Below are 23,964 nucleotides of genomic sequence, written 5' to 3'. Positions count from 1 at the left end.
TGAGAAAGGAGCATGGGATGTTTAAAAAAATGACCTAATTCTCACTCTTTAAAATGTCCCCCTGTAAAAATTGGGCTTCATTAGTCCCTGCCTAAATAGCTCACTCTTGCGGGAAGACTGTGGCTGCTAGTAAACTGTCCGAAGGTTTAACCACTAGAGGGAGAGGGTGTGCCTCTGGTGGCCAGGGAACCAATGACAGCAAGTCAGTAATGGATAAGCTTGAGGGATCTAAATCAAGCAGTGGTCAGCTAGGTGCAAGGACCTTATCAACTATGGTAGTTTGGTAACTTGAGGATGGCTCCTCCAGATCTCACAGTGAATCGTCTTCTGCAGGTGGATCCCGTTGCTTTTATCTAGGAAGACTTTTCCTTTTAGTACTGAATGTTTAAGTCTTTTCTAAGGACCACTATGACTTTGTAGATACTCGAAATACTGAAACTTCAAGTGGGAAGGAACACTTAGAGAACTTCTTTCACACTTCAGAGTATGTCACCTTTTCTATACTATAGAGTCACACTTTCTGCCAGCTTTCTGAATTTGCTGTCTGTTGAATTGATTAGAACGACTCCTAGATTCTCTTTAGTTTGACCTTTCCAAATCTAACTTTAAGGGGGAAAACATTGTATTCGGATAGCTGACAAGTAGGTTAAAAGGTTAGTCTTAACAATTTACATATATTGCAACTTAAAAAAAATCGTCAGGAATTATTGAAAACCTGAGCACAAGTGGTTTACCCCCAATGACATGGTTTATCTTGTTTGCTTTAAACCATCACTTTCTATAATTAAGACATATTAACCGAGCCTACAAGTATAATTGCTTAATAACTGCAATAGATATAATATGGTCTTAAAAAGGAAAAATAAATACATTAGACGTTATTAGGATATCCATTGTGTAGCACTGTGAAGCTTTGCTCACACCAAAATCTAAACACAGGGCAGAGTGGTGCTTAAGGTGAAAGTTGATTTTATTTTCAATGTGTCATATGGCTTGCTTCCACGGAAAAGGGGAAAGGGAGAAAACTCTCAGCACCTCTTTCTGGGATTCTTTAAAGGAGTGGGAGGCACAGCGCCCGCTCCTCGTTCAGCATTGATTTTCTACACAATTTGCGATACAATTTCTCAGAAATGTTGTTTGGCACTCCTGATAATTTCATGTGATTTCAAACTTAAACCACCCAGACTACACAGTTCAGTATTTCCAGCTCCTTTCATTTTCCTTTTCCCTTTAATTATAGAAGTCTCTATTCCTTTTTCTGTGGTCAAGAAAGATAGTAAATGCTGCTATTTGTAGATTGAGCATGCATTTGTTTTTCTCAGGACGATTCCTATACTCTTCCCCCACCCCGGGCAAACCAAACGTCTTGATTGGCATAAGGCTAGGCTACACTTCCAGGCTGACAACTTTTTTCGACCCTCACGGTTCCTTTGAAGACTCGGGTGGATGTGGCACACGCCGAGACGGAGGCAGATATAAACAGCAAGTAAACACTCTAATTTTAAACTTGCACTGGAAAGCACTTTCACAATGGGGACAGTGGCGCTTGCTCCCTGGTCTCCCAGCGCACTCGCGAGGGCCCCTCTGCCCGGCTCAGTGTCCCAGGTCCTCCGGGTGCCGGGAGCCGGGATTCTGGGGAGGTGCCGGGCCAGATAGAAAACTTCCCGCGGCCGACATGAGCTGGAGGAGCCCGCGACCGTCCCTCCCGCGCGGCCAGCGGAGAACGTGAGCTGGGCGCGGGGAGCGGGGAGAGGGGCGGAGCCGGCGCGGGGGGCGCGCGGGGCGCGGAGGAGGCGCGGAGCCGCGCGGCACTTGTCCTGTAATCGATTGCCGAGCGCGCCGAGCGAGCGGCCGAGCGCGCAGACACGCGCTCCCGCCCCTCCCGCCCGCCCGCGCGCTCGCTCGCTCGCTCGCTCCGTGACTCTCACGGACCCGGGCGCTCGCATACGACACCCCCACCTCACTCCCTCCGCGCGCGCGTCTCCGCCAGCCCGCGCGCGCCGCCGCCGCCACCACCGCCGCTGCCCGCCCTCCGCCCGCGGGCGTCTGCGCGAGCCCGGCCGGCGGGGGAGATGTGCTCGGGCTCCGCCGGATCGGTTTCTCGGGGTTTGACCAGCTGTCCCGGGCTAACCCTGCTCCTCGCTGAAGATGGAGGAAGTAAAAACAGGATTACCCTTAGCTACAGATCCACTGCCTTAGTTTCCACCACCAACTGCAGTGCACAAACACACGTTAGGCACAGGAAAGAAAGAAAGAGAGAGAGGGAGAGGACACACTAACAGTAAACACAAACAAAAGGGTGATGGGATTATTTTACTGCATGCACTGCTGAGGTAAATCTCCGCTTGGCTTTTTGCGTGGGGAAGAACAGCTCTTGTTTTATTTGTCTTCTGATTCATAGATTATCTATCAATTTGTGTATGGTTTGCAAAGGGGGGGAGTGTTTTCAAAGTTAAGTGTAATGATATGGAATCTTGTTTAACAGTGTGGTGTGATCGAATGACTTGTTGCTGTTAACCAGTGATAATAATAATAATATAGACGCTTTTCTTTGGGGAGGGATGGGTTGTGGCTCTGATTAGGGAAATGATTTCTTTAAAGGACGCTCAGGGAATTTCGTTGAAGATGATGTCCTTTGCCTTAATGTATCGTCCCCTCCTTGTAATCTGCTTCTGGGATGTTAATGGATTAATCAGTTCTCATCTCTATAGCTGTCATGGATTTGGACTTGGTTTTGCTTTGTTTTAACTTGAATTCCAAGAAGAAAGATTGGATAACCTGGCATTGATTGCAGCTGTCTAGATAGAGGGTATTATACTGTTGGGATTGAAAACAAAACAAAACAAAAATAATACTAATAAAAAAATCTGGTGTGACACATGTATAAAAGCAGCAGTTAAATCGCTTTGACAGGTTCTGGTATGGACGAAGGAGATGGAATGAAGATTTAATTTCTTTTTCCCTTTTTTTTTTCCTATCTTGCCAGAGGCCACAAAACAGTCCTGTGAAGTTGGCCTAGGTTCCTTGCTGGGTTCTGCCTGACTGTCCCTCCCTTCGTACCCCCCCTCCCCTTTTTCTTTCAGTTTTCTTGTCTTAGCTTTTGGTCGATTCTTAAGGAACCGGTGGATCAAGTTTTTTCTCTTCTTGTTAATCGCATTGCTGTAGCACTGACTGACCTCTCACTCTCTCTTTCTCTCCCTCCCTCTCCCTCTCTCTCTTTTTTTCCTCTTTCCTGAAAGTACGTGGTGCCATTCCTGAGTGACTTTTCCTACTAGACCATCCCAAAGGGACGAGGGGGCGGGGGCGGGGGAGGAGGAGGACGAGGAGGAGGAGAAGGAGGAGGAGGAGGTTGGGGGGAGTGTTCCTTCTCTCTCATTTCTTGGTTTTGTTTATCAGCCGATCTGTTTGCTGGATTTGGTCTTGGAATGACCCACCTGTAAAGTGCTTTCCCTCCTCCTCGCCTTCAACTCTGCAGGGGGCTTGGCCTGGAAGGGGCCAGGGAGGGAAGGGGGGGGGACACAAAAAACTTCTTTCTTTCTTTCTTCGTTTCTCTTCAGCCCGACATTGTCACCTCCTCTTTGAGGGGTTAGAAGAAGCTGGGATCTCCCGACAGAGCTGGAAATGGTGATGAATGTTTTTTAATCAAAGGACAATTTCTTTTGTATGTACATTTCGTTTCTCTCTCCTTTTTCTTTTTCTTCCTTTTCCTTCACTGAGGGTTTAATAACCCTTTCACTGTTGGGGCAGACTTCTTTTGCTTCTAACTGACGCTTCTTTTTAGTATGTGTGTTAAATGTGTACATTTTTAAAGAGATAGACTCATTTCTAAGATCTCGGTAGAAACTGCTCCCCTCTAAACTTTACGGATCCCTTTCTTTGAAACCTTACGTAACCTAATTGAAAGAATTTGATAAGAGTAGAGCAGGTCGGAATTTAACTGCTATGTCGTTACTGAGAATTTGATCTGATTATTCCATAAAGAAAGAAAGAAAAGTTTTTGGGGGGTTGGAGGGGGGAGGGAGGCTGGTGGTGAAGGGGAGGGGAGGGAGAAGGGAAGTGGTTTTGGAGACAAGAAGTGAAGCTGCCTGTTTTCCAGTAAGTAATGGAGAAATTCCAGGAGCCAGGGCTAAATATACTTGGCGATCAATACAGAAATGGCTCATTGTGAATAATTTAGCTGCTGGTGCTGTGAGAGTTTTGAAACTAAAGGCAAAAAGGACCCGGGCCAAAGGGGGAAAAATAAGTAAAAATCTTTTCAGGACTTGTCAATTCTTTAACTTTTTCCTTCAAAGAATGCAGTTAGATTATCGATCTTCTCATTATGTGAATCAAAGCTAGGGGGTGTTGTCTCATACAATTTACTTTTGTTTCTGGGGATTAAGTGCTGTTTTGTGCTATTGATGCATGAAAATCATTCCTCATACTTGGGGGAGGAAAAAAATAGATCCCCTTGTGCACAGCCCAAAGTTTCTGAAACGTTGGAAATCCGAATGTCTTAAGTAGGCTTGGCATTTGTCTCCAGCCATAGTCTGGCAGGAAATTAGGGTACGTTGAACAGGTGCTTACACAGAATTTGGGGTAGGCTAAAATTTCAATACAAGCCAGAGTTGGCCAACTGCTGCAAACGTCTTCAGGATGCAGTCTAGTACTAAGTGTTTTTGTTTTTGTTTTGTTTTCTTATGTTTTGTTTGTTCTCTGCCCCCCCCCATCAGAACATGATGAACCAACTTGCAACAATTGTGAATAGAGCTGTCTGTATACTAGGGAAGTAGTCAAACTGCAGGGCGATTGTGGGAAGTACTGATTGCTAAAATAGTTAGCTTGCAGTTAAAATTGGCAAATTCAAGATTACCCCCCTCCTATTTTTCCCCCCAATCAAACAGGTAAATTTTGATTAAGAGAGCCTTCTCTTGCTACAGCCCATCTTGCAGGACACTTAGCGTCCCGATCCTATCTCCAGCAGGAATCAGATCATTTGCAGAGAGTTCAATGACTTGCAAATGAGCACGCACAGTACACTGTAGTATGTTTCTTGGGCACAGGTTGCAGGAGCGACATGGACTAAGTGCTTGGGGCTTGAAATAAGTTAAGAATTTAATGGCAGATGCGGGGAGGAATCCCTGGGTAAAGGTTGCAATCTTTTGTTTTACAGCACTGCACTTTGACTATGGAAACGGACGGAATTGATGGCTACATAACGTGTGAGTATTCATTTTCATTAATTTGTTGTGGCTAATCAAGTGCGCTTCATGTTACCTGTGTGTGAGTTCCTGAGCCATGGGGTTTTAGTACGAGTTCTCTAGTTTTATTTGCTATTCACCATTTCACCTCGTAAGGAGTAGGAGGAAGTATTACCAGAAGCAGAATAAGAGGGGGAGATAGAAATCTGCTTATTTCAGAAAGGACTTTATTTAATGCTTGTAGCAAGCAGATCTTTACTTTCTTATTTGATTGTTTTTCCCGTTTAATTTAAATTTAGAATACACCAGTTATAGTTACTTCTTCTAGTGGGGGGATATACTAAAGATTTACTGCTAAGTAGGCTAATTTTCCCAGACATATAATGTGAAAGAATTAGCTTAAGTCCAGCTTTTTTTTTTTTAAGCAAGCTCATTGGAACCATCCAGCAAACATTTTTTTATTCACTTTAAGTACTTCATATTGATTAAATTGGATTATTTAAAAAAAACAAAACAAAAAACAAAAAAAACCCCTCTTACTGTTTTGACTACAATGATTTCGGACCTCAGATGGTCTTTATTGACATTGACCTGTAAGAGTGTTATGATAATCAAGTTTGTTCGCTTTTTTATTATGGACTAGGTGTGTGAATGTGTGTGTTTCCCTGCATCTCATTCATTCACTGTGTATTTCATTTCCTTGTAGTTTCTCTCTCTCTCTCTCTCTCTCTCTCTTAAAAAAGAAGCATGTTTCTTGAGCATTGGGTTCTGCATGCCATCTGAATGTGAGGCAGTCTGAGTTATTAGATGTTCCGTGACAATGAACAGAAACCAAAAGAATGTCTTTTTTGAAAGCAGGTGACAATGAGCTTTCACCTGAAGGGGAGCAGGCCACCATGGCCATTGACCTCACTTCAAGCACACCCAATGGACAGCACGCCTCGCCAGGTCACATGACAAGCAGTGAGTCTTCATTTTACGATTATTATTATTATTTTTTTTAATTCTCAAGTGAGAGGTTCGGCTGTGTCAGGTCTGTGAGGTCTGCTCACTCTGGGACAGAGGTACTGCTGTAGCTTTTACTAAGAAAAGAGCAACACAGATTTATTTCCGTTCATTCTGGTATCATAAAACATGAGCCTACTTACTAGTCTGAACTGTCCCAAGGTGGCGTATGCTAGCTGGTGCCTACCTGTACCGGGTAAGAAATGTTAGCCTTGTTGATGATTGTTTTCAATTCGAGGGTCACGTCTAGGTTTGTTGCTTGATAAAAAAAAAAAAATTAGAGCAATGTGGCATTACCAAAGGACTCTTCGTGGTTATTTAAAAAAAAAAAGGAACAAAAAAAAAAGAAGTAGAAGAAAGAATGTTTTGCTGCTTGCCTTGGTAGGAAAAAGCTAAAACATCAGTGGTAAAATTGAAGTATTACTTGCTTTCTTAGAAAGGAAAAGCAATGTAAAAGTTTCTCCTTCAGAGGATTTGAAGTGAGATGTCATTGAAAATTGGCGGAACTCCTTTGCGTCCATTTCTTTAAAAAAGCATTTTGTTTTACACTATCCAGAAGGGGGCAAAAAAAGAAGATTGGGATGGATGTTTTTGGGCTTGCAGGAATGACAGTTTGGCTTTTAGCGTTTGTGACATGGAGTGTCATATGTGATGTTGAGTGTGACAAAAAGCTGTGCTGCCAGTGTGAGAGGACAGGGTGCTTTTATTTGTTGAGTTTGTCTTTTAATTAAAATGTCTTATCAGATTAGCTAATTCAGTGCAAGTGGTCTGCCACTCTTCCTCAGAACAAGCCTGAGGTGTTGAGTCCTTTGTACTTTGGGTTTATGTCGTAGTCTTAAATAGAAAGGGTATGGTTTATGTTAAGTTTAGTTTAACTTACAGCTTTTCTTTTTGGGTGATGAAGGAGACATTTCCTCTTTGAAGATTTAACAACTGGAGAAAACTGAATAAGCTACTTAATTACAAGCATATTCTTCAGTCAGTTCTGGTTATCTGAGAGAACCTCTTTCCTGGTGGTCTCTCTTCTAGCCTGACTTAGGTTATTGTAAAGTTAGAAACTTTATAATTAGTGAAGACTTCTGAGTTCTAGCTGACTCTTGGATACATTCTGCATTGTCTTCACTTTCCAGTGATTTTAGCCATTGGCTTGAAATTCTGATTGAGCTATCTGACTTCATGTAAAAGTTTTCTTTCTTTTTATGAATGGGAAAAACGTATTCAGGAAATTTCATTCTTAAAGCAGGCCTCTATGATGTAGAAAGGAAAAAAAATACTGGTGTTGTTGAGTGATTCATACTGAATTATGTTGTTAATCTCTTGTAATGGATTTGTAGCACCTTGGTTTTTTTTTTTTTTTTTGCTTGTTGATTTGAGAAAAGTCATATTATTGTAATAGTACATAGAGATTTTTCACTTTAATATTTAATATTGTTAGTACTTTGATAGACCATGGTTTCATTTTCAAGAAGCAACTTTTCCATAAAAATGTCTAGTAGGTTAAGTTTCGTGTACGTGGGACTTCTATGCTATTCTAGTTATTCTTTACCTACTGTTAAAAACCAAGTATGTAAAACAGAGTAGCTATTGATTGGACTAGCCTGTCCTCTGTAGTCACCACCAGAAAATTAGCAAGAAAATGCTCGCCTACTTGGTTGGCACTCTGTCATCGACCTTTTCTTATTGCTTCAACCAAGAAGACATTCCCCTTCCCTTTTAAAATAAACATTGCAAAGTATAGAAATGGTTAATTTGAACAGATAAGTAGCTATTCTTTCTTTGCTTCCACAAGGGTCTTTTCTCACCCAAGAACAGTAAACTGAAGTTTGGTAATTGTGTGGGCTTTTTTTTTTTTTAATTTTCTAGCCTGTGGCAATTCCATGTTCGCACAATTTTTGGCTGAGTGCTACGTGTTTTCAGAGTTGCTGGTTAAATATTTTGGCTTTGACTTCAGAGCTGTCTGTTGCATCCTTTATGTAGCCTCTATTTACAGTATCTAGGTTACCCACTTAGGTGTTAGATGGGGAAGATACCCAGTTTTCCTCCCTGGTTGATCTAGGAGAATCATCAGCATTTTAGAGTGCCAAAGCAAATAGAGTTTGAGAAAGACTCCTGTCTGTTAATGAGAACAGAGATCTATAACTGGTCACTCTGATGTTTGAAACTTGGAATAAGTTTTGTATGGGAGCCAGCACCACTTGCCCCTTTATCCATTAACATATGCTGCTACCTTAAATAAATGGAAATAACATGTTCTCTGCCTTGAAAGAATATATTCAGATATATTTCTTGTGAGGCTACTTCTTCCAAACGTGGACGGAATTAAATTTTGGATTGGAAGTATTAAAGCTAGAAGTTAGTGTGAGAACATTTCTGATAGGATAGAATAGTGTCTGGTAGCAAGAAAGAAGCATCTATGTGTAACTCCAGTAAGGTATGATAGCCCACTTACCCTGCCTTCATGAAAGGGGTCAGCATCACTATAAGGAACCAATCATCAGTTTAGTGGGCTCGGTGACTATTCTAAGATGAAGAGCATCTGTACACCAGGTGCCAGCTATAGTATAAAAATAATGACAGCAGCCATCATTACTTGACAGTACTAGAATAGAACTGGAGCGACCTGGGGGAGAAGGAAGAAGGTTACAGTGCTTGACAGTTTTGAGTCTGAAATCTACCAATACGATAACCTTCAAGGAAGCAGCAGATCTTAGTGATCCTAACATCTTAGAATCCCTTCTTGTGTTTTAGAGTGATTCTTTTCATAGAACGTTTAGACTTTTTCTTCTGGAATACGGCTGTCTTTGATAGGAGAATGGGCATTGTTGCCTGAGATCATTAGTGTCCGTGTTGAGTTTGCTGACAGTCTTTGGTGTCAGGGATGACAGTATGTGCCTTGATGGCTATTGGAAGCACACACAGTTAAGCAGGTTTAGAAAAAGAATCTGGAAGTTAAGGATCTGAGATAGACAATTCAGACAGAAGGCTATAAAATTGATCTGTATTGTGTTCTGGCCTAGGAGATGAAACTTATCTCGTGATTCATCTGTTTCTGGGTTAGCTCATTCCCAATGTTTGGATACCCACCTCCGTATCAGTTTTAAGCTCTTCTGTACTTGCAGCTGACTGTTTTTAAGATTTAATTTTTTAAAAATAAATTATTATCTAACATGTACACATGTGTGCACATGCCACCGTATGGATGGCAAGGTCACAGACAAGGGCAGCTTCTGCTATCCACTGTGTGTATCGCAGGTATCAAACTAAGGCTTTCAGGCTTGGCAGCAGACCCTTTGGCCCTGTGAGTCCTCTCACCGGTCTTTGAACATTTTTTTAAGGTTCTAAATTCATAATTTTTCTTACATCTACTTTTATGGCGATGCATGAAGTTTCTTAGCAGGTCACAACGTAAATGATGGGAAACTACCCCATGACTAAACTTTAAAGCTCCTATTGCTTTAAAGCTCCAGGAGGAGTGGTTATCCAGTCTGCGCTGTTGATGATCAGCCAGCTTGATGGCCAGGTGGCATGTATGGAATCGGAAGAAGTAGTCATTCTAGTTTTACAAGGCTCTCACCAATAATCAGGTCAGGGAATCTAGTTTATTCTTCTCCTAGTGTTTTACATTCCTTCTTTTCACAGCGAGTTTCCGTTTTTAGAGCACAGCGAGGCAGACGTGTGTTATGAGTTCTGGTTCTCACATGTGAAAACTGAGGCTGGAAGAAGTCAGTTGACCTCTTACGGCACCTAAGAAAGGCAGAAATTCTCACAGTCGGGATGAGATCTTGATCTTGAGGGCTGATTAGCTAACTGCTGTCTCTGTAGTGTCACCCTGTGATGGTGTCCGCTGTGTCCAACGTGGTGTTTTAGTAAAAAAAAAAAAAAAAAGAAAAAAAACCAAAAACAAATAAACAAACAAAAAAACCCCAAAAAACCAAAACCACCCAAAAACCAAAAAATAAAAACAAAAAATCAGAAGTAATAGTAATGGAGTATTGTCAGTATTGTTGTCAAGTTGCTCTCCAATGGGATTTGTACAGTGTAGCTCATTGAAGGAGTCCCTGGCTTGCTGAGAGTTTCTCCTGCCGCTTAGTTTGGCGTTCACCCTCGGTTGCATTTCCATAGGACACACCCTAATGTAACACCAGATTAGTTTGATGTAAAGCATAGCTCTTTTGGGACTCATAGCAGTGATGTTTGTGTGTGTGTGTGTGTGTGTGTGTGTGTGTGTGTGTGTGTGTGTGTGAATACAGGTATATATATTGACATTTAGTTTCATTTGCTGGAACTTTCAAACAACAACCAAGAACCCTGATTTCCCAGCTGTCAGAGTTAAGTGTCGTGAGTGTATCAAAAGCAGAAAAAAAGGGAAAAAAGTTTACACAGAAAGCAAGTGTGAGCATGGCTTTGCAGGTCATTAACAGCAAGACCGCTGCATCTCTCTCTCTGGCCCTCATCCAATCTGGCTCCAACATTTAGGCTGCTTAGAGGTGAGAATTAAGGTCTTTGACAAACAAGACAACGTTCTGTGGAGAAGTTATGTATCTGTGTTGAACTCTGTTCCTCCTAGTGGAAGTCTTTTTTATCGTTTTAAATGTGATGTGATTAAGTTCACTGGGAAACCTGCTGAGAGCCACTGCCCAGGAGGCCTCTGGGTCCAGTGTTTCTCTTCCCTTCGATACACTGATACATTTTTGAATACTGATATATTTTGATCTTATGATATTATGGAAACTAAGTATCACAGTCCAAAAATGGAGCAGAATACACTGCTGTCTTTTTTTTATACTTTTTACTAATCTGATAGTACTTTCTTGTGAATATAGACTCAGATATCTCCACATTGAAATGATAACAAATATTTAGGAATTCTTATGAACTTCCTTTTCTTTACAATTCTTATTGCGGTTGGATTGGGAGGAGGTCGGGCTGCCAATGTTATTGAGGGCACACCGGCTTCTCAGATGCTGTGCTAAATGCTTTCCATACTGTTTGCTTAGTCTCCACCTTAGTACCTCTCTGAGGAGGGGAAAGAATGTCTCCATTTGAGAGGATAACGTTGAGCATCTAAAGGTGTGTGAGCGGTCGCTGACTTAGGCTGGAATTGCTGATGCCTTAATAGATTACAAACTCCCGCCTGCCTTATGTATGAAGCATGGCGTTTTACTCGACACCTCTCAGCTTCCACTGCTCACCTGTAAACTGCGGGCCACTGAAACCGACCCCTCTGGACTGTTGTGATGTTTAAATGAGGTAATATATTACAACTGTTCAGCAGAGCTCCCAACGTACGGTCGGATTCGATGCATGATCACTGAGGCTATTGCCCAGGAAAGTCCAGTTACTTGATTAATTAATTTGTTAATTAATTAATTTTTTATATGTGAACAGCTCACGAGAGTAAGGGGCTGTCCTCTGACCCAGATCTCTTTGAAATCTGGATCTATTGCTCTGGCTGTTTACCGCATGGGGCCGTGGAACAGAGACAGTGTTTCTGATAATTTAGTATAAAAATAGAAGAAAGATATCAACTGTTCTAAGTGCATCTATGAAGCATTTAGCTGGAAAGTCATAGAGTTGGCTTGCCTACTGGATTTTTCTTTTACCGGTTTCCGCATTCATAAGTAAAAGTTTTTCATTTTGGTGTATCTATTTAAGTTATCGTTTGTGCCCAAAAGACACCAGTCAGTAAGAGCAAAGAGAAAATCCTAATGGAATTTCCTATCAGTGTTGATGAATAATAGTTCTTTTCTAGCGTTCCCATCAAAAAACTTAATCTCATGTAATGCTTCTGAATTCAGTGTGATAACTTCTGTTATAAACATTTTATTTTCATTATGTTCATGAGTGTGTTAAATGGGAATAACTGTGCACAAGCTCAGATGCCTATAGAGGCCAGAGAGAGTGTCTGGTCCCCTGGCGCTGAAATCATTGATCGCACAGTAACGGGCTCTGAGAACCAAATGCAGATGCTCTTCAATAGCGCCATGTGTTCTTAACCACTGAGCCATCCCCTCTATCCCAGAGTGCCAAAAAATTGTATCTCATAATCACTTTGCAGGCCACATTATACATTTTTGGTGTGATTGTTTAGTTGTTCTCAGTTAATTTAAAATACGATTGTTAACCTTATGCATTCAGCATTTTGCTTTATTATTCTAGTTGGTTAATTGAGCAAATGTTTGTCTGCTAGGTTCTACAAGGTGAGATGAATGGAGAGGTATACTGTATTTCTTCTGTAGGAACGGTATTCTGATGGAATACACAGAAACTTGCTCTCAGTAGCATAGTGTGGGAAGCAGAGTCTTGATTATAGGAGGCGAGAAGTCATATGATTTCAGAGGGAATTTTCTAGAGAGAAGCTCTTTGAACTGACATGTAGTAAGTAGAAAGGAGTTAGGGGGAAATTGAAAGACTCATTAAATGGTGACTCCCAGTGAGGGGTGAGAAAGACCATAGGCATTCTGGGAAAGAGAAACAAGCAGGTTGGTATTTCTGGAGTGTAAAGTGGCTCTCCATTCTGTAGGAATCTGAAGTCAGAGATGGCTCTGGAGAATTAATCAAGGTAGGACACTGGAATATCTTGTGTGACAGGAAAGCTGGCTTTAACTTTGAGTGGAGCCCAGGGTGCTAACAAAGCAGGCGACTTGAGTGTTTTGATTGACGTGATTTTAGTGGCTGTAACATGAGAGCAGGCTGTGGATGGGCAGTTGGGGGCATCTTGACCAGGCTGCTGTGATGATTAAGTGACAAGCCAGGAGAGCTAGTGGTAGTGGAATGAAGAGGAGGAGAAAGATGTGGGTAGTATGTTAAAGTGGACAGCACTTTGGCAATAGAGTTAGGGAAGATGAGGAGTTGAGGGTCATTCTCCATTCCTTGTTAGATTGGGGTGCATTCTGTCAGTCAACAAAGACAGGGAATACTTAGAACTAAGTTACTGGAAAAAAATTCTGGTTTTGAATTTGGGGGATGACAATAGAGGAACAGGCAACACAGAAGTCTTCATTGGTGACCACTCTGCCTCTTTATTTCCGTTACTTTGCCTGTGTATTACTTTAACACTATTTTAGTGTTTCTTAAAAATTCACTCATCAGTAACTGTTAGACTTTTAATCAGTGGCCCCATTCCCTTATTTATGCCAACAAGTAAAAATTCTCTGTTGAAATGAATAAGCACATGGTTTTATAAACTCTTTGCTTAACAGAATTCCCCCATATTTTCAGAAGTTGGATTAACTTCTGTGATTTGCTCACTGGTTTTTGAATAAAATATGGCAACCCTTCTCTTTGAAACTTTTGTGGTGTATTTAGTATTTTAAGTTATATATAAAAGCCACAAACCTAATACGTGCCACAAGTCCAAATGTTTATACTCTAAGTAATCACCTTTATTCTGTAAACTGTGTCTTTCTTAACAACCGTGTAGTTTATAACACATGACTAATTGCCAGCCAAGTACCACTTAGTCCTGCTGCACAGTCAAACAACCTTGGCGTTCCAGTCCAGATTACTTGAGATACATACGTGGAATATATATATATATATATACACACATATATACATATACATATATATGTACATATACATATACATACATATATATATTAAAATCTATACTATTACTAGGGAATAATGCGTGACAGCTTATTCCTTAATTAACATTTTTATTTAAAATATGTATTAGAGATTTTGATCTATAATTGTAATTTTCTCTAAAACGCCATTATATCTCACATGAATGTTAATGACAAAAACATTTGAGATTTCCCTAGTACTCTCTAAAATATGTATTCAATTGGCCTAACAAACACTTACTGAACACTTGTTTTGTGTGATACATGACTGATGTTAAGGAATGGGAAACGGGCCGTCTTTAGGGGTTCAGGTGAATTGCTATTGCATTCATAGCACTGGGTCCCCTAGCCCTGTGAACTGACCTGCATGAATAATGAGCAAAGGTCACTTGGTGAGAGGTGCAGATTCAACCCCACAACAGAGATAGTGCTGTCTGTGGAGTTCTTTGACCCAGTTTCTTTCCCTTTAAATGCCAGTGGCTTTAGGCTCCCCAGCTCCAGTTTCAGCCCAAAGTTCAATCATCACCATCATCACCATCATCACCACCACCATCATCCTCCTCCCCCTCCTCCTCTTCCTCTTCCTCTTCTGTTACCTTCTGTTACCTTTTGCTAGGTCAGCCACATTCTAGTTATTACCCACATTAATTAATTATTATTAATACATGTAATCAAGTTATAAACAATACTTGCTGGACTGGGATCTATTCATTTTCTTTAATGTGATTTCTATCTGTCTTAAAATTTATTAAATGTTAGTTATACAGCTTAACTCCATAAAGGCAATCTTACATTGCCCGCAAAGTCTTCCTCAACTCCTATTGTCAGAAGTTTCAACTCAGATTCACAGAAACGTTGGCAGGTGAGGTGGTCAGCAGTTTAAGTGGCTAGAATGCTGCTTTGGAGCTCTGATACCTGGAAGAGTCACCTTTAGTGAGCTCAATACACACACACACACACACACACACACACACACACACACACACACACACACACACAAAGCACAAAACCAAAGCATAAATTCCCCGGAACCACTGACATAATCTCATAATTTGACCATTACAGATTACAATACTTCATGTTAGCTATTATAAAAGATATCGTTAAGTACTGAGTGTAAATTAAAGAATATTTTTAAGGAGTATTTATATTATAGGGCTACCTCCAAGAAACAAGTCTGAGATTTCTCCTGCTGTGGTCATATTTTATCTGTCTCTCTAGTTCCCACAAGCAGTATACTCAGTAGGAGGTCAGAAAATATTTACTGAATAAAAAAATCTATTTAGTCTCATCATATTGCATATCAATTTAAATGAGGTGCTTCTGACCAAGTTGAATGGATTTGGAATTTTGATTTCTCAGATGTTAAGCAACTTGGAAATCCTAATTTATCCATGTCTTTCTGAGCATGTGTTTATGTAATAATATCCCTTATCATCTTGAAGTCAGTGTCCAACAGGTGATCGGTTCGGATCCACAGCTCTCTCTGTTTTCCTCTGTACTCATTTTCGGTGGGGCCTCAGGTAACGGCGCTTTATGTGCTTCCGTGAGGTGTCACCTCCTTCAGTACTATTGTGGTGTCTTTACACTGAACATTTAGAGTTTACAGATTGAGTTCTATACGTAATTTTAAAGGCAGCTCTCTGTCACTTACCTAAATCTGTTTTTAGTAGCATATACAAGATGAAATGCTTCAATTAACTTTTCTTGTGCTCTGAAGATATTTTAAAGAGCATGTAATTAATCAGTGAGAAGTCACGTCTAATAAATTAGCATTCATGGTGTCGACACCCTTGACATTCTTGTCATTACTCTCTTATTATCATTGAAGCTGTAGATTTGCGTACACCTGATGGTATCATCTTTGCCTACTTCTTACTAAACGTGAGGCTTGGCAGTGTTTTGAAGTGCTGTGGGTACTACTGCATTCTCCTCAGCTGAATTAACGCGAAGCATCTCCAGTTGAGTTCTAAAACGGCAGTAATTTCTCCTTCTTTCTTTCTGTCTTTCCTTTTCTATACTGTTCAGACATTTTCTACTGTGGCTGTTCTTGTAAAGTTTCATGTTTTACTTTTGCCTTTTAGAATGTACATATTTTACTGCATGATAGTTATATGCAGAAATAAATTTTCTTATAAACTGCCTCATATATGATCTTTTAATTAGACTTTCCCAAATCTTTAGCTTTCAGATGGTCAGATATCGCTTAAGTTCTAGTGCATGGATTATTGTTCAGGTTGAAAAGCGGACTGAGAATTTGTCACAAAAGATCCATCCATCCATTTCTTTTACAAACAGTGGAAAAGCTGAGATCACTTCATTGTCATCTGGAAGTTGGAAAGTAGGCCCTTCTATAGAACTTGTAGCTTTTACAAATAGGTAGGCAGTACCCAATCATTGAGGGTACTGCTTCAAGATTCCACACAGCCAAACCAACTACCAATGTGTTATTTTGAACTCTAAAGTGAATTCTATTACAACGCTACACTTCGATGAAGTATTTGAAAACACTAGATGACTCTGCTTCTGTAGACTGAGACCTAGAAAATGAATATTGGCATTTGTTGTGAATCTAAATTCTCGAAAGCATGATCTGTACTCTGTTCATCTCAGATGTAGGACTCAGCGACTGTGTAGGTTCAGGATCTGGGGACAGAGCAAATTAAGGAGTAGATGTCCATGCATCTCAGCAACGTGAAACCACAGGTTGATTTTTCACAAGTCACCACAGTGAAGCTAATTCTGTTCGAGTTTTAATGAATTCGGGTGCCTTTAGTATGAGTGAAAATCAACAAATTGGAACCTATTAGTTATCAGACAGGAGCTCTCATTCCATTTTATACAAGGTAATGCTCATTATACTTTAAGACATATATTTGAATGTGTGCATAAAACTGCAACCAAGAAAAAACTTTGTGCTTTGTGTGCAGTTTTATGGTTTGTAAATGTAGACAGGCCTTTTTTTTGTTTGTTTGTTTGTTTTTAATTCTAAAACGGTTTGCATTTTTTGGATATCTTATAAAGAACAAGTACATTTGTTGCTTGTGCAAATAAAATGACAATAAATGAATGTAGGAAGCCATCTTTCAAAGAAATAAAGTGTGGAGCTGTTCTGTAAGAGAGCTGACTGCAGCTGGGATCCCCAGAGCTTAACCCTGAGTGGCAGTGACATTACACTTCGGAAAATGGTCAAGTGCTATTGAGGGTAAATACTGGAATCTGGAGGAACTTCTGCATGCAAATATTATCCTCATATTTACTGAATCCTATTTTGGGTATCTGTAAAGTTTTGTTTTGAAACAGAATTTCTCTGTGTAGCATTGGCTGTTCTAGAACTCTCTCTATAGACCAGGCTGGCTTCAAACTCACAGAGATTTGCCTGTCTCTGCTTCCCATGCATGTTGGGATTAAAGGCATGTGCCCGCCCCGACATCCTCTGGTTGTGTAACATATTTTCTTTTTTTCTTTTTTTGGTTCTTTTTTTTTTGCAGCTGGGGACTGAACCCAGGGCCTTGCGCTTCCTAGGCAAGCGCTCTACCACTGAGCTAAATCCCCAACCCCGTAACATATTTTCTTAATGACTATACCACAGTTGAATTTACATATAATGTGTTTTATTCAGAAATGCAAGTGATATTCATTCATAGGTTAAGATGGTATGCACTTAACAATGAACATCAAGCTGCTAAAATGATTTCCGGCAAAAAACAAGGGAGACATTGTAGCAGATAGCGGCAGAAGAAATCCAAGTAGGAGTTAAAATGTGCACAGAGATTTTCTGCTGTGTCCTATAGGATGAGAAGCTTTCTTCTCCTAATAGCCTTCTTACTCTCTTTTGCATGCCTGCCCACCAGTGTATGGTTCCATTGAGTGCTGCTTCGTTTTTGTAAACTGTGTCTACTTTCATTTCTGTGTACCAGAATTTGTGAGACCAGCAGTCAGCATGGGTGTCTTCCTCTATTGCTCTCCACAGTACTGTTAGGAGAGCAGACCTCTCACTGAGCCCAGAGCTCACCAGTTTGTCTAGACTGGCTGCCCTGTAAATCCATGGGATCTGCTAGTCTCTCGATCTTCCAGAGCCAGGGCTGGAGGTCCATGCTATCACAACTGACTTTTTTTTTTTTGAGTGGGTTCTAGGGATCTGAACTCAGGTCCTCATGACTGCACAGCAAGCAGTTTATTGTCTTAGCTGTCTCCGCAGTCCAAGTATTGCTGGTTTTTTATTTTGTTTTGTTTTTTGTGAACATGTTTAGACAGAAACTGATTTTAGTAAGATGACGGTGGTATACTGCTAATGGTGTAGGACCAGTGAAATAAGGAAGAGAGAAAGAGAAGGATAGGAGGGAGAGAGAGAGAAAGCAGAGGTAATGGGGCAGGGCCAGTAAAATAAGAAAAAAAGAGAAAGAACAAGAGGGCAGAGGTATAGACTAACAGAAAAAGTCGAAACAACTCAAGAATCAGAATATCAAATTCATAAATGAGGGAAAAACCACTCTACTGGAATTGGTAAAATAAGGGCTATCGGAGAGTCGACTGGCAAATGAAAAGAATCCCTCTGTTCCTTTTCTCTCAGGAAATGTAAACAACGGAAAATCAGAATTTATCAGTCAATCAAGGAAACTTCTTTCTTGAGTGAGGAATCTGCCATTAAGAGTGGTTCCGAAAAAAAAAAAAAAGAGTGGTTTCCATGGAAGATGGATGGATACATACTAGATTCAGTAGGAAGATACCTGGAAGTAGGAGGGTGGTTGGTTGGGGAAACTGACGTCTTACATGTTTGAGGCTAAAGCACTAGCTAGTAAAGCAGCATCAAGGCGAGGGCCGGGGTTGTGATGGAGTTCAGTTGGTGCAGTGCTTGTCTGGTGTGCACAGGGCCCTGCGTTCTGTGTCCAGCAGCACACAAACCAGGTATGGGAGCATATGCCTGTCTGATCCCGGCACTCAGGGAGGAAAATCAAGATCAGGCGTACAAGGTCATCCTTTGCTACACAGCTAGTTGGAAGCCAGCCCAAACTCGCTCACTCGCTCTCTCTCTCTCTCTCTCTCTCTCTCTCTCTGTGTGTGTGTGTGTGTGTGTGTGTGTGTGTGTGTGTGTGTGTATGTGTACATATGTAGCCAGCAGTGCCGACAGCAAATTATCTAAGAAACTGGTGCTGTGACTGACTCATTGATGGGCATTCTTTTCCACAATGGTTTAATACTGTACTTTGTATATGAGATATCCTAACTAGTATAGTCTAAGACGATCAAGGATGCCTTAAATATTGGTCTTGTTACTAAGCTACAGTCTTCCTTCAGTGCAGTGCGAAAAGGCTTCTTGGTGAGGCATGAGCCTGACAGTAACTGTAAAGGACTTTTTCTGTCCCTCCCATCCTGGAAGGTGACCATGACGAAGGCACTTGATATTCGTTCAACATAGGAAGTGGGTTTTTGCCTCCAGGTGTGTTTCTGACCTGGTGCCGCTGCCTCCTGAAATGTCTCCTACGCAGGTAGAGAGTGAAAAGAGTCTCTGTAGCTCACACTCCTCCAGCAAGATTTCAGAACCCCCATGTTGGCTTTTACCGCCATTGAAGCATTTTTCTGAAATTAACCCCGTGTTAATTCTTCAATAAAACTTTATGGGTCATGAGATGAAATTTATGTGTAAGGAATAGGTTTATGGAGCTCATAAATAATAAGGTCAAGCTGGGCGTGGTGCTTCAGGTCGTTAATGCAAGGGTTAGGAGGCAGAGGTAGGTGGATCTCTGAGTTCGAGGCCAGCCTGGTCAACAAAGTGAGTTCTAGGGTAGCCAGGGATACCCTCTTGAAAAAATAAGAAGTAAATAAGCAAAGTCTCGGAATGTGCCTAATATGCTTAAGGAAATGGAATAATTTTTAAAATCTATTAAGAGTAGCCAGGAAGTTGTGGTCCAGGCCTTTAATCCTGGCTCTAGGGAGAAAGAGGCAGGTAGGTCTCTGAGTTTGAGGATAGCCTGGTGTACAGAGTGAGTTCCAGAACAGCCACGGCTACACAAAGAAACCCTACCTCGAAGAACCAAATCAAAAACAGACAGATAGATAGACAGACAAAACTATTAAGAGTAATTATTATATTTGTAAGGTATACTTTGCAAAATAATTTCACATCCTAAATATAATGTCTAAATGACTAAAATTAAGCCTAATATTTAGTCAATCTTGGAAGAGACTAAAATTTTTGCTGGTACTTAAATAGGCATGTTATTTGTTACTGAAAATAATTCATTATATTTTTAAAAATTTCCTCTTTCTCTTCCTCTGATTCTTACTATGTTGGGATCCTGGAAAGATCTCTTGGGATCTCAGCCTGATTTGCAGAATTACCTGGTAATGGTGGTAATGAACACTAGAGATGACCAGTGTGTGTTTTCTCAAGTGATAACTAGCATATGGTAAATTAAACAGAATGGTAGTTATTAATGAATTGTTTATAAGATTTGTAAGTTGAGGAAAGCTGAGGCAAATACTAAGAAAGACCCCATGCCTCTGTTAAATTTATATTATTGTATTATTACAGGGTCTTCTAAGAGAGGAAGGATTTTACTCGTTAATTTTCATTAACACCATTTTTTTTAAAGTAGTATAAATCATTATCTAAGAACTTAACAATTGAGATCTGCATCTCTCGGTAGATATTTTGCTTTTCATATGTATGCGTGTTTTCAGGTAGACAGACTCACAAATATTATTTGAAACTAAACGTGTACTCAAATATAGAGCAGTTATTAATGCTGTTGTATTCAAATCAATTACTGAACCAAGGAAAACGAAATTACCTAATTAAAGCAAATCACAAACAGACCTGCGGTGATCGCGTGGGGGATAATTGAATTGGTAATTACGCAGTAGTAATGCAGTTCCTTTAAGGATGGCGACCCAGAAGCTCTACTTGGGGACAGGGCAGAGCTGTAAGCCATACAGACCGTCAGCTTAGCCTTGTCCAGAGTGATGTGCTCTTCCTTGCTTTCTTCTTCTTTAATGTGACCTTGTTTGCTTACGTGCCAAGACGAGTCGGTGAGCGGGCTCCAGAGATGGGTTCTGACATTCCACGAGTTACCAAACTAATCCCGTATATCCCTCATACTACCTCCTCTCTCTCCTGTATTGCAGAACTTTGTGTCAGACGTGTATCAGACTGGTTTCTCTAGACGGAATGTCTTTCCCACAGAATTCATAGCAGAATATATGTAAAGAGATTTTTTTTCATGTGTAGACATTAACTGGCCTTTGGTCAAAGTTTCCTGGGTAGACACATGGTCCATATTCATCACCTCTCCTTTTGTTTAGCAGTGTTGTCTAAAGGTTGGGAAGAGTTTATCTCTTATCTTCTCTCTCATTACTTGGTGATTGTGGTCCAGCTCAACTCCTCAGGAGGACGGGAAACCACGTGAGGGCAGGGAAAATGACCATTTCTGTCTGATTCGTGTATCCTGAATGCAGCAGGCAGGGTAGGGCTTTGGAATTGGGTTGTGCAGTGGGTTTTTCTGTCTTCATTTACTAGTGTGTAAACTAGGACAAGTCATTGCTTAACTTTTCTGGTTGTAGGAATCCATACAGGAACCTCAGAAAGCTTTTCTTACAGTGTCTGATGCATTTCAGAAATCTGTGTAGATTGGCTACATGAGTTAAACTCTTATCCTCGTTAGTCTACTGTCCCCTGATCAGATACCCCTGGGTTTGGTCATTTCAATTATGTTGTCTATGGAGGACACCAGAGAGCACATCTTCCGGTTTTAAAATGGATGCTGAGCGAGCTCCAGCTTAGACGTTAGCTAACTGTCTTCTCCATACTCATCCAAGCAGAATACTCAATCGGAGTAAAAGTTAAGGGTGCTTGGAGAGTTTATGTGGCTTAGAAAAATACTTGTTCCTGGCAGCATCACTACTGTTTAGAGATGGCTGCAGGAGTGTTCTGTGGAGGATATCCAGGTACTCACACCCTACCTAAAGGGGCTGCAAACTTGCCCCCAGACAGTTTTGTGTTTTATAGGTAAGAAGCATGAAGAGTTAAGAGGCAGAACGCTTAAAGTTGGAGGTGTAAAGTCACTTTCATTAGTCTTCTTCCTAATGATGTTTTGAATCTCTCGTATCCAAGAGCTTTCAAACATAAACTGACCCTTCAGCAGACACATGCCATGGCCTGTAATGCTTTTGGTTTTATTCAATTTTATCCTGAATGTAGCATTGAAAGATCCTTGAAAAACTTATGACTCCAACAGTTCTCTTTGGAATTGTTGGATGGCTCTGTCTATGCTGGAACAGGAGGCCAGACCTCAGTGCTCCTCCAGCAATTGTGCTAATTATCACATCTGTCCATGACGTCACTGGAGTAGTACCTGGGGTGAGAGATACAGCCTTCCCAGAAAATTTCCCTCCCAGTTTCATCTTTTGTTTTCTTTGAAATATTGTTTGAATGTGTCTAAGCAGTTTGTCCGATGAGCCACCATTACCCAGTGTGTCAAGATCCCTAGAGCTGAAAGGTGTAAGGCGGTGATCTCATTAGTTTACAGAACATCCAACTGTCATTGTATCTCAAGCTTTTCATTGTTGTTATGTATTGTGTGTAGGGGTGCGTGTGTGTGTGTGTGTGTGTGTGTGTGTGTGTGCGTGTGTGTGTGAACATGCAGGCATACATGAGGTGGTCATTGGACAACATTTAGGAATAAGTTTCCCTTCTTTCCTGCAGTCCCTTCAGTGCCATCCTGTGGCTCTCAGGATGAGCGAGGGCCTTCAGGCTTGGTGGTAAACATCTATACCCAGTCATCCCCCCACCCCAGGACATTTCTCAACACGGGATCTTTTCTACCCGAAGCTTCTTTTTTTCCTTAACGTTACAACAAAATTGTATGCCATTTGCAAGCTCATAAAATGTAATTTGGTTGGCACAAAGATCTGTGAATTAAGTCTTTAATATTTAACTGGGAACACTGCATAGGAAAGCGGCTGGTTTAATCCTAACTGAAGGTACAAGCTTGAGTTTGTAAATCTGTAGTAGCAATTTAATGCTAATGGGTCTTGTGCATTTACAGGTTGAAAAGAACCTTTTGCACTAATCAGTGTGTAGTTGTCTGCCTGGTTTTTTCTTCCTTTTCTCTATTTTCTGAGTGTTTGAGCCAGTATAAAATATTTTTAACAAGCTGTCGAAGTTTATTTTAAATTGCAATTTAAAAATTGGGTGCCCCTCCCCCATCACCCTCCCAGGTTCCAGTGGACATTTTCAGTCCAGTGGTGACATAGATAGCCCTGGTTATCAAATGGGTCACAAAATCGACCCAAAAATCATGACCCTGGGAAAAGGATAGAACTGAATGGGAGGTGAATGTTAGTGGAGGCAGAAAGGAGATAAAGAGTATGGAGGAGAATAATCAGAATACATTATATACTTGTCTCAAATTGTCCAACAGCAGATTCAATGAAAAATGATTTAAGGACAAAGTCTGCGGGGCCCCTAACGATGGCTGGGGTTTGCTGCCTCCGCCTGCTTTCTTTTCATTGTTAAACTTATGGCTATTTGAAATTTTAGTGTGTTTTCAAGATCACGTGTCCGCATGACACGTGATCTTGAAACTCTGGAGACTGGTGCTATTAAGTGTGCTTTTCATTTTATTGCAAAACACTTAATGTTTTAAAAGCTGTCGTGCTTTGAATGTGGTGGGCTCACTTCTCTGTTATCTGTGAGGCCCCAGCTTAGCCATGAATATTGGTTTCTGATTTTTCCCTTCTACTGTGTTTGTGTTTTCCACATGGTTGTCCACTGAGGTAAAGGAGGTGACCCAGGGAGTTAGCATCAGCTGGGAGAAGCTTTCGGTAATAATGTGAGATGTGCATCTTCTCTAAGGGAAGGAAATGGGGGAATTGCCCCCTTTTGCAGATGTCTTGTAGTCCATGGAATAGAGAATCTACTGTTTCCCTTCATCTTCAGACAGCCAGTCTGTCTCCATCGGCAGATCCTCTTCTCTCATGATTTCTATAGAGGCCTCAGAGAGATTTACAACAGCCATCTCGAGGACCACTGTTTTCTTTAAACTTCCCAGTCCTTGTTCACCCAGTGATAATCAAGGAGTTCCTGAATGGAAGCTGGTTTTACTGTACCCCATCCTTTAACTTAAGTTCACAATCATTTCAGCCTAAAATGTTGAGACCTTTTATAACCGGTCTTCTGACTTGGGTTGGCCTTCCTCATTGCCAAT

The 23,964-nt window shown here is 40.9% G+C and overlaps 1 protein-coding gene across 13 annotated transcripts in view; it reads left to right on the top strand.

The window, feature by feature from the left end:
- Window positions 1-1,588: 1,588 nt before the first annotated feature.
- Ikzf2 (IKAROS family zinc finger 2) overlaps window positions 1,589-23,964 on the top strand; it is a 145,227-nt gene continuing 122,851 nt past the window's right edge. Inside the window, exons 1-4 of one of the 13 annotated variants that reach the window (XM_063266955.1) lie at window positions 1,601-1,725; window positions 3,558-3,661; window positions 5,153-5,201; window positions 6,036-6,143. In XM_063266955.1, coding sequence (XP_063123025.1) covers window positions 3,632-3,661; window positions 5,153-5,201; window positions 6,036-6,143 — 187 coding nt within the window. In that variant the 5' untranslated portion in view covers window positions 1,601-1,725; window positions 3,558-3,631. Of the gene's footprint in view, window positions 1,726-2,108; window positions 2,334-3,557; window positions 3,662-4,107; window positions 4,884-5,152; window positions 5,202-6,035; window positions 6,144-23,964 lie in introns of those variants that run through there. The other 12 variants (XM_008767219.4, XM_063266959.1, XM_063266961.1 and 9 more) reach the window with 12 other exon arrangements.

The sequence above is a fragment of the Rattus norvegicus genome, chromosome 9 (assembly GCF_036323735.1).
Source record: "Rattus norvegicus strain BN/NHsdMcwi chromosome 9, GRCr8, whole genome shotgun sequence".
Taxonomy (NCBI): Eukaryota; Metazoa; Chordata; class Mammalia; order Rodentia; family Muridae; genus Rattus; species Rattus norvegicus.
The sequence above is the reverse complement of the archived record's forward strand: the minus strand, read 5'-3'. Positions and strand labels throughout refer to the sequence as shown.